Source organism: Ceratotherium simum, chromosome 5 (assembly GCF_057802395.1).
Source record: "Ceratotherium simum simum isolate JZ-2026a chromosome 5, ASM5780239v1, whole genome shotgun sequence".
NCBI lineage: Eukaryota > Metazoa > Chordata > Mammalia > Perissodactyla > Rhinocerotidae > Ceratotherium > Ceratotherium simum.
Window position 1 is genome coordinate 39876729 of NC_141904.1, and position 13741 is coordinate 39890469.

The 13741-nt window shown below is 41.4% G+C and overlaps 1 protein-coding gene across 3 annotated transcripts in view; it reads left to right on the top strand.

Annotated features, from left to right (window-relative positions):
* STAC (SH3 and cysteine rich domain) overlaps window positions 1–13741 on the top strand; it is a 152336-nt gene that overhangs the window by 98888 nt on the left and 39707 nt on the right. For all 3 annotated transcript variants that reach the window (XM_004419483.3, XM_014790458.2, XM_087430688.1), the window contains exons 5-6: window positions 326–441; window positions 7320–7389. In XM_004419483.3, the coding sequence (XP_004419540.1) occupies window positions 326–441; window positions 7320–7389 (186 nt within the window). The remainder of the gene's footprint in view (window positions 1–325; window positions 442–7319; window positions 7390–13741) is intronic.

Consider the following 13741-nt stretch of genomic DNA (forward strand, 5'->3'; position numbering starts at 1 on the left):
ACGCTAGAGGAAGGAAAGCTGGTCTCTGGGAAGAACCTTGAAATTGGAGTCCTGGAGATGGAAACAAAAGAGGAAAACCAATCAATCAGGAAGTATTTGGGAGCAGAGAGTGCTGGGTGCAGTGGAGGGACCTGATAAATGGGCACATGTCATGGGGAGCACATCTCTGAGGAAAACTTGACCACAAAAAGCCCCATTTTCTCAGGCTCAGCAGACCCACTTCTTGGTTGCTGTTAACCCAGGAGATGTGACAGGTGGTTGGCTGTGTTCCTGACAGTGAGTTGAGGAAACCTTTATCTCAGATGAGCTTTCTCTTCTGTTGCAGCCTGTGGCAATAAGGTGGACCCTGTCTACGAGACCCTTCGCTTCGGCACCTCCCTGGCCCAGAGAACAAAGAAGGGCAGCTCCGGCAGTGGCTCCGACTCGCCTCACAGAACCTCTGTAATTGTCCTCTTCCTCCCTCAGTCCACCCACAGTGCTCTTGGGCAGGGCAGGCCTCAGGCACTGCAGTGTGAGAGGTGCCACCTAAATGAGGGCGGGTCTTTAGGGAGTCAGGCAACCTCCAAAGGGAATCCTAAAGTGCCTTGGGCACTAAAGGCCAATTTTCTGTTGCCAACACCCAGAGATCATTTGACTTTTCTCTTCGGAGACCATGCTTTTGTCATTTTGCTCCTTGACTCTTCCCACATCCTCCCGCTCCCTCACCCTCGCACCAATATTAGATAACATGTCAGTGAACACATACAGAGGTTTGACCCAAACAATGGGTAGAAGCAGGGAAGTCCCAGTTGTGTCTGGTTCTCCTTCCAGCTACATCCCAGTTCAAGAACACAGCCACTTCTCACATTTTATCAGTCCTTTCTCTCTAAGACAAGGTACGTCCCGTGGTTTCACACAGAGGCACTTGACCTGTGACTTTGTGGGGCTTCTCTCTATGGGACACTCACCCTCCCAAACACCTCTCCTATATTTTAGCCGATCTAAAATGAGTGTTCCATAGATCTCTGTGACCTACTATCATCATCCTGTCCTGGTTGTCCCAACTAGAATTTCTATAAATGCCCCAAGACGCCACACAACTCTGCAGCTCATGCTGAAAGCCACCATTTCTCCTGCAAAGAGATGAGGACCTTCTAATTCACATTTCCCATTAGACTAGCTTGCATTCAGTTATCGGTTCCATTGTTGCAGCCTCTGCTGGACTGGGGACTTTCGGGCAAGACACAGATGAACCTTCAAATCATCTGCCCTACTGGGTCTTCTCAATATGAAGTGATTAAGGTGGATTGTGTGAGATGGGCAGGGCATACCCACTGGGAGGGGCTGTCAGGGGCTGAGTTGAAGCAGCTCTCTCATTGGGTGTGGGTCAACCCACAAGATAACTGAGATTGTAGTGTATAGATAGGTATGTAGGTCAGGTAGGTGAATAGGTAGGTATGTAGGTCCTCTGACCCATACCACGTGGTTATCCTGGAGGCCATCTTTAAACTCACTGAAAACCCTGTTCTTCATGGATCCTACTGGATTCTAAAGGGAAGAACTAAAAATAATTTTTACTCCTTTTCTTTGTTATACGTAAAATTGATGTCAATTAGTTTTTTCTTTTACTCAGCGAACATGAATTAAGTGCCTATGATTTGCTAGCATTGTAGAGGACACAAAAGAAGTAGAAGACATGGCTCCTTACCCTTAGAATTCACAACTTATTCCCAAAGACAAAACCAATAGAGAAGAAAGCTGATGATGGTGGCATTATTTGGCATTTTTTTTTAAATACACTTTTATATGTCTTATCCTATTTTTATTAAGAAGAACAGAACATATTTGTGTTAAGGGTATTATAATAACTATATCATATGAATGCTGAAGGATTTCATAATAAAGATCGAAAATGTTTAGCTTCAGTAAGCATTGCCTCAAAGCAGTGAGGGCATAATTTGTGAAATTTTAAGATACTTGATCCTGATGATCTTCTTAGGGAGGCTATAAATCAAATTGGCAGTCCCAATGATAATGTCAATTAATTTACTGAAAGAAGCCTAGAAATGGTGTCAAATGTGATGATAACATACAAAGTGCATATGGATAGGATTTACATTATATACAAATATGTTCTGGCTGCATGGATTGGATAATAACAATAGTATAAGTAGAGTTTCTAGCACAGGGCCTGGCATAATTGGCACTCAATACATAGAAATTGTTGCTGTTTTATTTTCATTAAGCATCTAGGCCTTACCTGGATTTTCTTTAAACTTGAATTATTATGAAACGAAACAAGAGTGTAATCCATCAGAAAGGCAAATACGTTATCTGAGAAGAGCATTTCCCAGAGCCACCCTTTAACAGGGCCCATTCTCAGGCTCTGTAGGAAACCCCTGACTCAGTCAAGGGCTCCACTCTGTTCTTCTGCTCAGCCTGTCTTTCCTGATGTGTCCTCTAGTCATTCCTTAAGTTGGGGTGTTCCCAGTGGTCTGCTTTGGCTTGATCTTCTTGTTCTACATGCTCTTTCCAGTTATCTTCTTCACATTCCTCTTGTCCAACCACTGTCTCTAAGCTAATGACTCCCTTAGATATTTCTAGTCCTAAGCTCTTGCACAAGTGCCAGCCCAGTCCTACTGATATCTCAAAATCAGCATGTCCAAACTAAACTCATGCTCCATTGGTGATTAGGTCCCATAATTCAGAACTCAGACATGTGTTTCAAAAGGCCCTTCCTCTCTATCACCAATGCTGGAGGTTTGAACCTTATCATCTCTCACCCAAATCATTATAAAGGAATAACTGTGCTTCCTGCTTCCTTTTCAGTCTACTCTTAGCAATACCTCCAGATTTATCATCTTTTAAAGAAAGGCCTTGTGCAATTTTCCTAATTAAAACACTCTATTGACTTGCCCAAACTCTTTAGCATGGCACATAAGGCCTGTCCCTACCTGAAAGACCCACCATCCCCTGAACTTGCCGAGCTCTTTGACATCTCCATACCGTAGAACATGCTGTTCCCCCAGTTGAATTTCTTTAAGACCAAGGTTGGTTTTCACACAAACTATGAAGAGTTCTCAGACTCCCCTAAACATGGTGAGTTGCTCCTCCCAGGAGCCTTCAAAAATTCCTTTCTTAAAGGATATAGATAATTGCATTGTAATTATCTGCTTTTGCATCTCTTTCCTGAACTAGATACTGAGAGACTATACATCAGGGCCCCATTCCTTATCCGTCTCATTACACCAAGCCTGGCACATAGTGGGCCCTCGAGAAATGCTAGAAGAATGAGGAAGAATTAACAAGGGATTCTTGAAGGGATTCTCAGAACCCTCAGGGATCCACACAACACTTCTTTGCTCACACCCTCAGCTCCAAGCACAGTTTGCTGCTCTCTGGATAGCCGTGCTCAATCCAGTTGCTGGGCCTTGCCCACAGCTTCTCTCTGCCTCTATGCAGACAACAGCTCTCTTCCTGGTTTGGGTTGGGTGCCTCCTCTCTGGGCACCCATAGCAACCAATTTATTAATCATAGTGATTTGCATATTGCTTGGTAATTTTCACTTTTTTGTTTCATTTTTCTCTTCTCCAGTCCCTTCCTCATCTAGACTAAGCTGCTTAAATGCAAGGACTTTTTGTCCACTTCTTTTTATTTCCATTACTTTATACTAGTCATTCTTAAACTTTGATGGCTATCGGAATCCACTGAAGAGCTTCGTAGAAGTATAAAGGCAAAGGCCGTGTCCTACTTCAACAAGCCTAGGCCTCTGTGCACTTTTTTAGTTCTCCAGGTGATTCTGATACCCTCCCAAGTTTGAGAACCACTGATTTACACTGTGCCAGGCCGTTGTAGATTCTCACTAAATATGTGGTGAATGAATGAATGAACACTCTCCTCAGGGAAACTCCTTAGACTTCTAAGAAGGGCCTAAAGCTGGCGATGAGTTAAATCAGTGGTTCTCAATGTCTCTGGGAACGTTACCTGGGAACTTGTTAGAAAGACAAATTTGTATTTTCCTCTCAGACTTACAGAATCAAAAAATCTGAGGATGGAGCCCAACAATCTGGGTTTTAACAAACCCTCCAGGTGATTCTGACGCACATGAGAGGTTGAGAATCACTGAGTTAAATTATGACATACATTTACTTCCAAGAAACCAGTCCTGCCAGCCTCTCCTCTTTCATTTTCATATTCTTTCTTGTTTGCTCACACTTGCTCTTGCTCCCTCTCTATGTGAACAGCTCTTGAATCACACATTCACAGTGGCTACCAGGCTGGATCTGAAGTTGGGAACAGAGATTCAAGAATGCTAACGGTGTCCCTAAGCCCACGTACCACGTTGCATCTCCTTCCTCAGGACAGTGACGAAGGCCATTGCTGTCGATGAGTTGGTTCCCCCAATGCCGCGTAGAGCTGGCTCGCAGCCTGTAGCCATCCCCCGTACAAGTTGAGACTTTTTTAGATACCACCCAGGAATCCAAAAGAAAAACACAAACAGCACTGGCCAGAGCAGAGAGACCGCTGTCCACTTTGAGCTGCATGCTGAAGGGGCCTTTCTCACGCCTCTGATGAGAGCCAGTATGTCCTCATCCCACTCCCAGTGCATGCATCTCCCATGCTTGTCTGAGGCTGGCATCGGTGGAAGGGCAAACGGAAAGCCAGCCAAGGGAGGCAAGAGCAGAGAGGAGGCCCCCAGAGACAGCCGGAACCTATCCGCATCAGCAGCAGATGGCTGCTCCCGTGGTTCTGAGCTCTGCTGAACTCATGACACAGGGGCATCCTCAGAAACACAGGGTCAGCAATGAACACTTTAGCCTCCACATTTTTGGCTTATGCTAAGAAGCAGCAAGAACATCACAGAGACAATTTAAGGATGTCCAGTATGCTTTCCTGTCTAAAATAGTTTTGTTTCTAGTAATGTCTGCAGACTGGTTTCAGGGGCAAAAAGCATAGTTTTCTGAATGTCAGTAAGGTGTCCATTCATCATAGTCCACTCATGCTTCCTGGCACTGATTCTATCCGTAAATATTTCTTGAAATTTTGCTCTGTGAGGGCATTGTTCTGAAAGCCGCAAGGAGACAAAGACAAATCAAATTATTCTTAAATATCTGCCACATCACTCTTCCCCCAGAGTCCAACTTGCCTCGGTGGAAGAAAACAGGAACAATTGGTTGGTACTTTAAATTGATTTTGCTTCCTTCCTGCAGGGTCAAATGATAATGAACTTCAGCTTCTTGCCGTTCTCGGTATTGTTATGTCCTACAGCTAACATATTCCCACATAGCAAAGCTCTGGCCCACAGGTTTACTTTCTTCCAGGGCTGTAAAAGCATTTGCTTTACATTGTTGGGAAGTCACTGCCTGGCTGTTTCGAAATCGTGATGTTTCCTTTAATGTGCTTTCAAATGTTCTAGAATACAAAAGGCTTGATGGCTTTGGGACGAAACCAAATTCAAAAAACTTTCTGGGGGTTGGTTGGCTAGTTTATGAGTAATCTTCAGTTTCATAAGGTTAAATTAACATCATAATAGCAACTTTTGTTCAGAAATAGTGAGCTTCAAAGAAGCAGGGTACGAGCAGCTTAAAGACCCTGTGACATTTGTTTTTTTCTCATTTCTGATGTGGCGTGAAAGTAAGAATAGCTGAAAAAAGTCTGAAAGCTGAATTGTAACAAAAATCAGTCTTCGGAGGGTGATGCTAAAGTGCTCCAGAGCTGACTAGGAGAGCTAGGAAGGCAAACTTGTTCCTCTCTGATAAGATATAAATAAATTGTTTTTAAAAGTGTGACTCTCCTCTGAGGCCCCCTAAATTCCTCTTTGCAAGAAGCTGGAGCCAAGCTGGTAGAAGTGGGTACATCTGGCCCTTTGAACGAGGCTGTTGGAAATCAGTGGTGTGCTGGTAAATGTTTAACCACTGGGTGGGGCTAGAGCCTAATCTGTAGCATTTGCCCATTTCCATGGTGTAAATACTCCCACCATGGCCAATTTCAAGCTACCAATGTGATGACCCTGAGGACTCTCACCAACAAGTGAGTGGCTCCAGTACACCACTGGATGAAGCACAGTGCTTAAGAACATGAGTTCTGGGGCTGGCCCAGTGGTGTAGCAGTTAAGTGCACGCACTCCACTTCAGCGGCAGCCCGGGGTTCGCAGGTTCGGATCCTGGGTGCGCACCGACACACTGCTTGTCAAACCATGCTGTGGCAGCGTCCTATATAAAGTAGAGGAAGATGGGCATGGATGTTAGCCCAGGGCCAGTCTTCCTCAGCAAAAAAAGAGGAGGATTGGCATCGGATGTTAGCTCAGATCTAATCTTCCTCACAAAAAAAAAAAACAGAAGAAGAACATGAGTTCTGAAGACAATGCCTGGGGTTTGAACCCCAGATCCACCAAATATTAGCTGTGGGACCTCGAACAGAGTTGCTGTTTCTCTCTGGGCTTCAGATTCCTATCTGAAAAATAGAGCTAACATCGGATTAAATGAAACATAAATGAGATGATACATATGAAGTACATGATGAATAATCGTTAACCATTACTATTTAGAGTGCAGTTATTGTTGTTGATATTGTTGTTGTTTCTGTAACCTAAGTGGGAGAATGACTATGACTTCTCTTCTTTAAAAAAAAAAGGCAGAATAAGCATAGTCACATGCCACATAACCTGTCAGTCAATGATGGACCCCATATACAATGGTGGTCCCATAAGATTAGTACCATGTAGCCTAGGTGTGTAGTAGGCTATACCATCTAGGTTTGTGTAAGTACACTCTATGATGTTCGCACAACCATGAAATCTCCTAACAACACATTTCTCAGAACGTATCCCCATCGTTAAGCAACACATGACTGTATTACAAAAACAGTTGATTTTTGCAGCAATGGAACGGCATTTAGCTCATACCTAGGTAATGCATCCCTCAATAGAGCATCTTATTCTTTATAATTAATATTTAAAACTCACCTATAGAAAGAGCTATAGTTCTATTGAAACTTTTAAGTGACAAGGTATGTGCAGGAATTTTGATTTCTCTCTGTTGTCACTTCCTTGGAAGAAGCCTAACTGTGACCTGTGCATCTAGGCTTTCGTTCAACATTCATTGAGTATCTATCATGTGACAAGTCCTGAGCCTGCCACAGACACCTGAAGGGAGGGACAGTGTCTGCGAGGGACCACACAGCCTCTCTAACATTAGCCAAACAGACAGGACAGCAATGATTGGATTCTTAAAACAATGTCATGCAAATTCCACCTTAGTTCTACTGACATCAAAATCTCTGCTCAATTGGCCCACTGATATGACATTGCTCATTCCGTGCTGTTCCTTCTTTTCTCCAAGACTTCAGATCTTGTGGAGGTTCCAGAAGAAGCTGACGGAGGGTATGACCTACGGAAACGCAGCAACAGTGGTAAGTGAGGGAGTGGGGAATCAGGCATCGCCCCCCCACAAATGTGAATCACATTGGTCATCCAGGTCAGCAGGTAGGGAAAGGTGAATGGAAGTCACCTCTCCTTCTCTGCCAGCTCTGGAATTCAATCTGGGCAAGTGTTCAATATTCTGGAAGGAAACTGGGCATAATTACTGGTGGATTTCAGTGATTTGTCTGTTATATTCCCTGAGTCCTATCTCCTAAATTCTCATGCCTTACGGACTTAGCCATATTGGGGTTTAGGAGTCGCTTCCAGACCTTTTTGTTACCATGTCATTTCCCCCACTGATCTACATTAGATTAGCAAACCGTACCAGAAAGAAGCTACTCCAGGCTACATCTGAAGTACCTCAAACCAGCTGAGTTGGGGTGCGGGGAGGGTGCCTCACACTTGGCTCCTCCCCAGCAGAGGTAACTAAGACTCAAAAACTGATATGTACAATCTAGCGAAACATTCTTTATTAATATAATTTAATTTTCTAATAGCTTAAGCCCTTGTTACAATAATTTCTAAAATATTTATTAAAGGCTAACTACGTTCTATTACTTGGTAACATTCAGAAAGAACTGCCTCTTAAACCAGAGCTTAAAGAAACATAACCAGCCGCTTCTGGATTAATCTTGCCAAGCCTCTTTCATGTCAACAACTACATAATCTCCACTCATTCATCCAAAAAATATTTATGAAGCATTTACTATCACCAGCAAAAGTACGTAAGTCACAAAGCTGCCCTCAGGTTCTTCATAATCTAGCAAGAGTGCAGGTCCTGACTTGCGTTAACTTGGGCTGAATGCCCCATTTTCATAGCAGAGGTTACCCCTCCGACTCTAATCCCTGCGTGTGAAGCATGGGGATGTGCCGCCTTGGAGAGATTTTCCACTTGACTAGTCGTCCCTGCCTTTTCCAGACTGGAAGCAGAAGTTCTGCATTCAATACCCCGTAGCTGCTTTGTCAGCAGCTGTCGCTTCCACTTTCCTAGCTCTAGGGTTTCATTTGCATCTTCTCTAGTTAGGACGGTGTCTCTGTGATTCCCACAGGCAGCACGTGCTTAGCTTCCCCCGTGACTCTCCTCCCTAAATAGCGTCAGCGTTCACCAGGATCCCCCTTGCCAAGCCCACACACATCTGCTGGGGTAAGGATTCTTTGGCGTCACGTGGGGAAAACTGTACTTTCAGATCAATGCAAACAATCACTGAGCACTTAGCAGTGCCGTTAGAGAGACAAATGAGATTGCCGGCTGCCAGGGGGACCTCACAGTGGGGCAGTAACACAGCAGGACCACCCAGCCCAAGTCTGTCCAGCAGTACAGATCCAGCAACTGAATTTAGTCAGCAACCCCAGAAATCTTCAGCATCTGAGAACGAACTCACCAGAGACTGGCGCATAAACCAGACCTGCATTTTAAGGCTTCTAGTCTGGTCAGCTGCTCTGTCCCCTAAGTCTGACTTCTGCCTGCATCCTTCCCTTGACACTTCTCGCCAAATCACTGATGGCCTCCTCATTGCTAACTGCACTGGACATATTTGGTCCTTGGCCCCTGCTTGCTCTGAGGTTGACCGCTGGACTTCACTTAGTGACCATGTGGCCTTCAAGCAGTGACCTCGACTCTGTCTACCCCAATTGCCTCATCTTTAAAATGAAGATAATAATAACACCAAATCCATATGGGATTGTGATCTTTAAGTGAGATAATGAATATAAATACTATTCATGCATTGATGACTCTGAAACTTCATATCTAGCATTAGGCTTCTTGGTGCCACCAGATGCCGATAGCCTACTGGACATGACCATCTGGATATGGAATAGGCATCTTAAAGTTAACACATGCAAACTGGACTCCTGATTCCCTCATCCACCCACCCACCCAAACTGGATCTTCCCCAGTTGTCCCTGCTCGGTGAATAGGAACTCCATTCTACTAGTTGATCAGGCCAAAACTTTTGGCATCGGCCTTGACTCCCTCTTCTTCTCACACCTCATCTCCAATCTGTCAGCAGATCTTATCTTCTGCTCTTCAAAATCATGCTCAGCATGTGTCCACCACTTACCTCTCTGCCTCAGCCATCCTGGTCCAGCTTTATTGATGCTGTTGCTCACCCATCCTCTCGTAGTTAAGTTTTCTGCTTGCTCTGGAGGTTTCTTTACTCAAAAAGTGGTCTTCATAGAATTTTATAGTGTGAAGAGCTATATTTAGGAATCATCAACATGAAGTGTGGTTGCTACTCATAAAGTCATCATAAGGTCATAAAGTGTCAGAGATGCAGCTTAGAGCCTCACTTCTCCAAGTGTGATCCATCGACCAGCAGCCTGGGCATCACTTGAGAACCTGTTAGAAATGCAGAATCTGGAGCCAACCCAGGACTGCAGAATCAGAATTTGCATATGAATCTGTGATACGAATCTTGTTAAAGTTTGAGAAGCAGGATCAGAAGTCATTTAGTCCAACCCCCCCACTCCGATACACACACATACACACACACACACAACACACACTGTATAGATAAGGAAACCGAGGGCTGGAGTAATACACTCAAAGACACAAAGTTAGTTATTCACCATCTCTTTTATGTTAAGGGGCAATTTCACAGCCTTATTCAAAGAAATCTGTTGAAAGAACTTAGCAAGCAGCAAACCTCTAAAAAGCTTTGGAGATCTATTAACTATTCCTTTGATCAGCAATAGCTTTCTTTACAATGCACCCTGGGAAGCTAGAGGGATTAATTATGCAGCAGTTTGCTTCAAAACATTTTCTTTTGATTGGATTTAACCCCCTGTCCGTGCAGTTGGAGAAACAGCATAGAGAAAACTCCCTGCTTATGTGATCCAAGTTCCCACTCGTCTTCTCACAGTCATGGCGAGGAGGGTGCTGGCTTTTCAGAAGCAGTGTTTGGGCTTCCAGGCACAAGCAGTTCTGCATTATGTGTTTCATTTATGTTCCAAAAAGTACACAGTGCTCACAGGTATTATTTCTGCCGGCCAGGTGTTATGTCAAAAAATATTTCCAAAGGAGTATTTCCAAACCTACCTTAGAATAGGGTACAATTCCTACCCATTCCTTTACTGCTAAGAGTGTAGTCCCTGCTTTCTCTCTTACAAGTCTCATTGTTGTTTGCAATACTGTTCCTGAATGCATCAGAAATATAAATGGGGAGAGTTGTTGGTCTTCACCTTTAGCTTAACTGCCAGAAACTCCGCTCAAAGCAAGGTAATGAGCAAAGGGAGAAGTGAAATCTGGGTTGCGTATTTCAGCTTGAAATGCTAAATAATGACGTTACTGGCTGCCTTCAATAATTGCATTGCCTTATGACTATATGTGATCATAACTTGCCTGGAAGAGAAGCAGGGCGAACAGAACAAAAGCAAGACAAATTCCTAGAAATATTCTTCAAAAAGGTCTGGGTTAATCACATCCACTTGAGGATATTACAAAGCCCAATATTATCTTACTTTTTGCCAAAGCAGAGATATTTTGCCCAGAAAGGAAAAAGGCAAGATCAGATTTGGAAAATTTATCCTTGCCTTTAGCATGCACTGTTTCTATATCTCAAACTTTCATTTGTCACCATAAAAATGAAGCAAATATTTTAATGGCTCCTTTAGCAGATGCCCCTGGTTTTGGTCCCCCTCCAGTGGACAGTTCCCAAATTACAGATGCAAATATTTATGTTGTGTTTCTGCAACACACATTTAATATCTAGACAAGGTAAAGATCTCTTTAAAAGCATAGAAGTTTCTCTTTTCAGCCATGTGGCCCAGGTGTGATAAAATCACTAGACATTTGGCAGAAGCAAATACAAACTCTCTCTGGAGGAAGAGAATTTAAACCAAGACCTCAAAAATTTCCACAAATGAACTTTCAAAAAATATGAGCTAAGAATCAAAATTCACCAAACATACAAGAAAATGAGCCACCATGATTGAGAGTTGGCCAAAACAACTAATTTCATGATCAGACTCTCAAAGACTATACATGTTGGAATTATCAAATACAGTCATGTATCGCCTAATGACAGGGATATGTTCTGAGAAATATATCATCAGGCAGTTCCATTGTTGTGCAAACATAGAGTGTACTTACACAAACCTAGATGATATAGCTTATTACGCACCTAAGCTATATGGTACTAATCTTAGGGAACCACCATCATATATGTGGTTCATCATTGACCAAAACAATCATTATGCAGTGTATGACTGTAAAGAAATATATAACTATATAGTTATGTATGTTTAAAGATCAAAAAAATGGACTAGAAAATATAACAAAGGAACAAGAAACTGTCAAAATTGAACAGGCAAATTTTAAGAAAAACCAAATAGAACTTTTAGAAATAAAAATAAAAAGAAATTTGGTTGATGGATTTAATAGCATATTAGATATAGCTGAAGAGAGAATTAGTACCCTGGAATATAGAGTCAAAGAAATTGCTGGGAGTATAGCCAAGGAGACAAAGCAATGGAATTCCTGAAAGTAAAAGAGACATGGAGGATGAGTGAGAAAGTCCAACATGAATCTAATTGATATTTTAGAAGTACATAAAGAGAAAATGGGTGACAGATGATATTCTATAAGATACTAGCTAAAGACATTAATCCTTAAATTCAGAATCTATACCTAAACCCATCTTGGTGAAACTGCAGAATTTCAAAGACAGAAGAAAATAGTAAATGCAGGCTGAAAGACAGATTACCTACAAAGGAGTGAAAATTAGACTGATAGCTACTTCTTATAAGGTACAGTAGAATGATATCTTCAATATGCTGAAAGAGAAATAACTCAACTCAGAATTATAAATGACGCAAAAGCAAAACTATCTTTCAAGAATATATTTTCAGACAAAAACTACGTCTTCAGTGCAATTAATAAAGACCCACACTCAAGAAATTTCAAAAAGTACCTCAAAGAGGAAAATGTGATCTCAAAGGAAGGATCAAGAAGCAAGGAATGAAGAGCAAAGAAAGTGGTAAACATGTACCTAAATCTAAGCAAACATTGACTACATTAAAAAAAAACAATAATGTTAATAAAATAATAAAAATTTGTGAATAAAACATTAAGATATATATTCTAAACTTGCATCTACCTAATACGTAGCCTCAAAATGACAGAAACTCAAGGAGGAATTGACAGAATATTAGGAAAATTGATATGCCTCTTTGTAGTGAGAGATTTTAACACATCTCTCAGTCATTGGCAAATCAGGGAGACAAAATGATTCAATATGGACATAAAGGATTTGAGGACACGTGTGACAATCTTAATCTAATTGATTTAAAAAGGACACTCCACCTAACAAATGGAAAATTCACGTTCTTTTTAAGAACACATGGAAGAGTTATAAAAATGGATCACCTGCTAGACCAGGAAGCCAGCTTCATACATTTCAAAGAATTAATATTATATAGAACACATCTTTCTGACTATAGTGCACTAAGATAGAAATCAATGGTCAAAAGATACCTAGGAAAGCCCATAATTTGGGAAATTAAAACACACTTTTAAAAAGCTCGTGTATCAAAAAAGCATTTCTAAGGAAAATTGGAATATATATAAAACTAAGTAATAAGGACAACACTATGTATAAAAATTTGTGATACAGCTAACATTGTGACTAGAATATTTAGCTTTAAAAATTATTGTATTAGAAAATAAAAAAGGCTGAAAAGTAATAATCTAAGCACCATACTTAAGTCAGAAAAAAGAAGTAGAACAAACCCAAAGAAAGCAGTAGGAAGGCAATAATAAGAGCAGAAATTATTAAATTACAAAGATAGATCAATAAATCCTAAGAGTGGTTCTAAAAATAAAATTTACAATCTCCAATAATTTTTTAAGACGAAGAGAGATGAAGCAAAAAGCAATAATTAAAAAAAGGATGAATATAACAGAGATTGACAGGAAAATAAAAGACTCTCATGGCCAACTTCATGCCAATAAATTTTTAAAAATTTTTTAAATGGACAAATACAAAGATATCAATGACCAAAGTGTGACTCAAGAAGAAATAGGAATAGAGAACTTAAATTTGCTTCTGATCATAATGGAAACTGAATTAATATTTTAAATTTCTGCAGAAGGAAAATACGAGGCCCAGACAATTTTGTAAGCACATTCTACCAAAGATTTAAGGAATAAAAAATTTCCAGATTACATCAACTCTTCCAGAAAAACAAAAAGTGACAAGGAGGAAGGACAGCAGCGTGCTCTAACTTAGTTTATGAGGCTAATACTCACCTCAAAACCAAATGATGATGGTGTGAGAAAGGGAAATCACAGGCTAATCTCCCTCTTGAATGTGGATGCAGGAATCTGAAGCAAAATCTTAT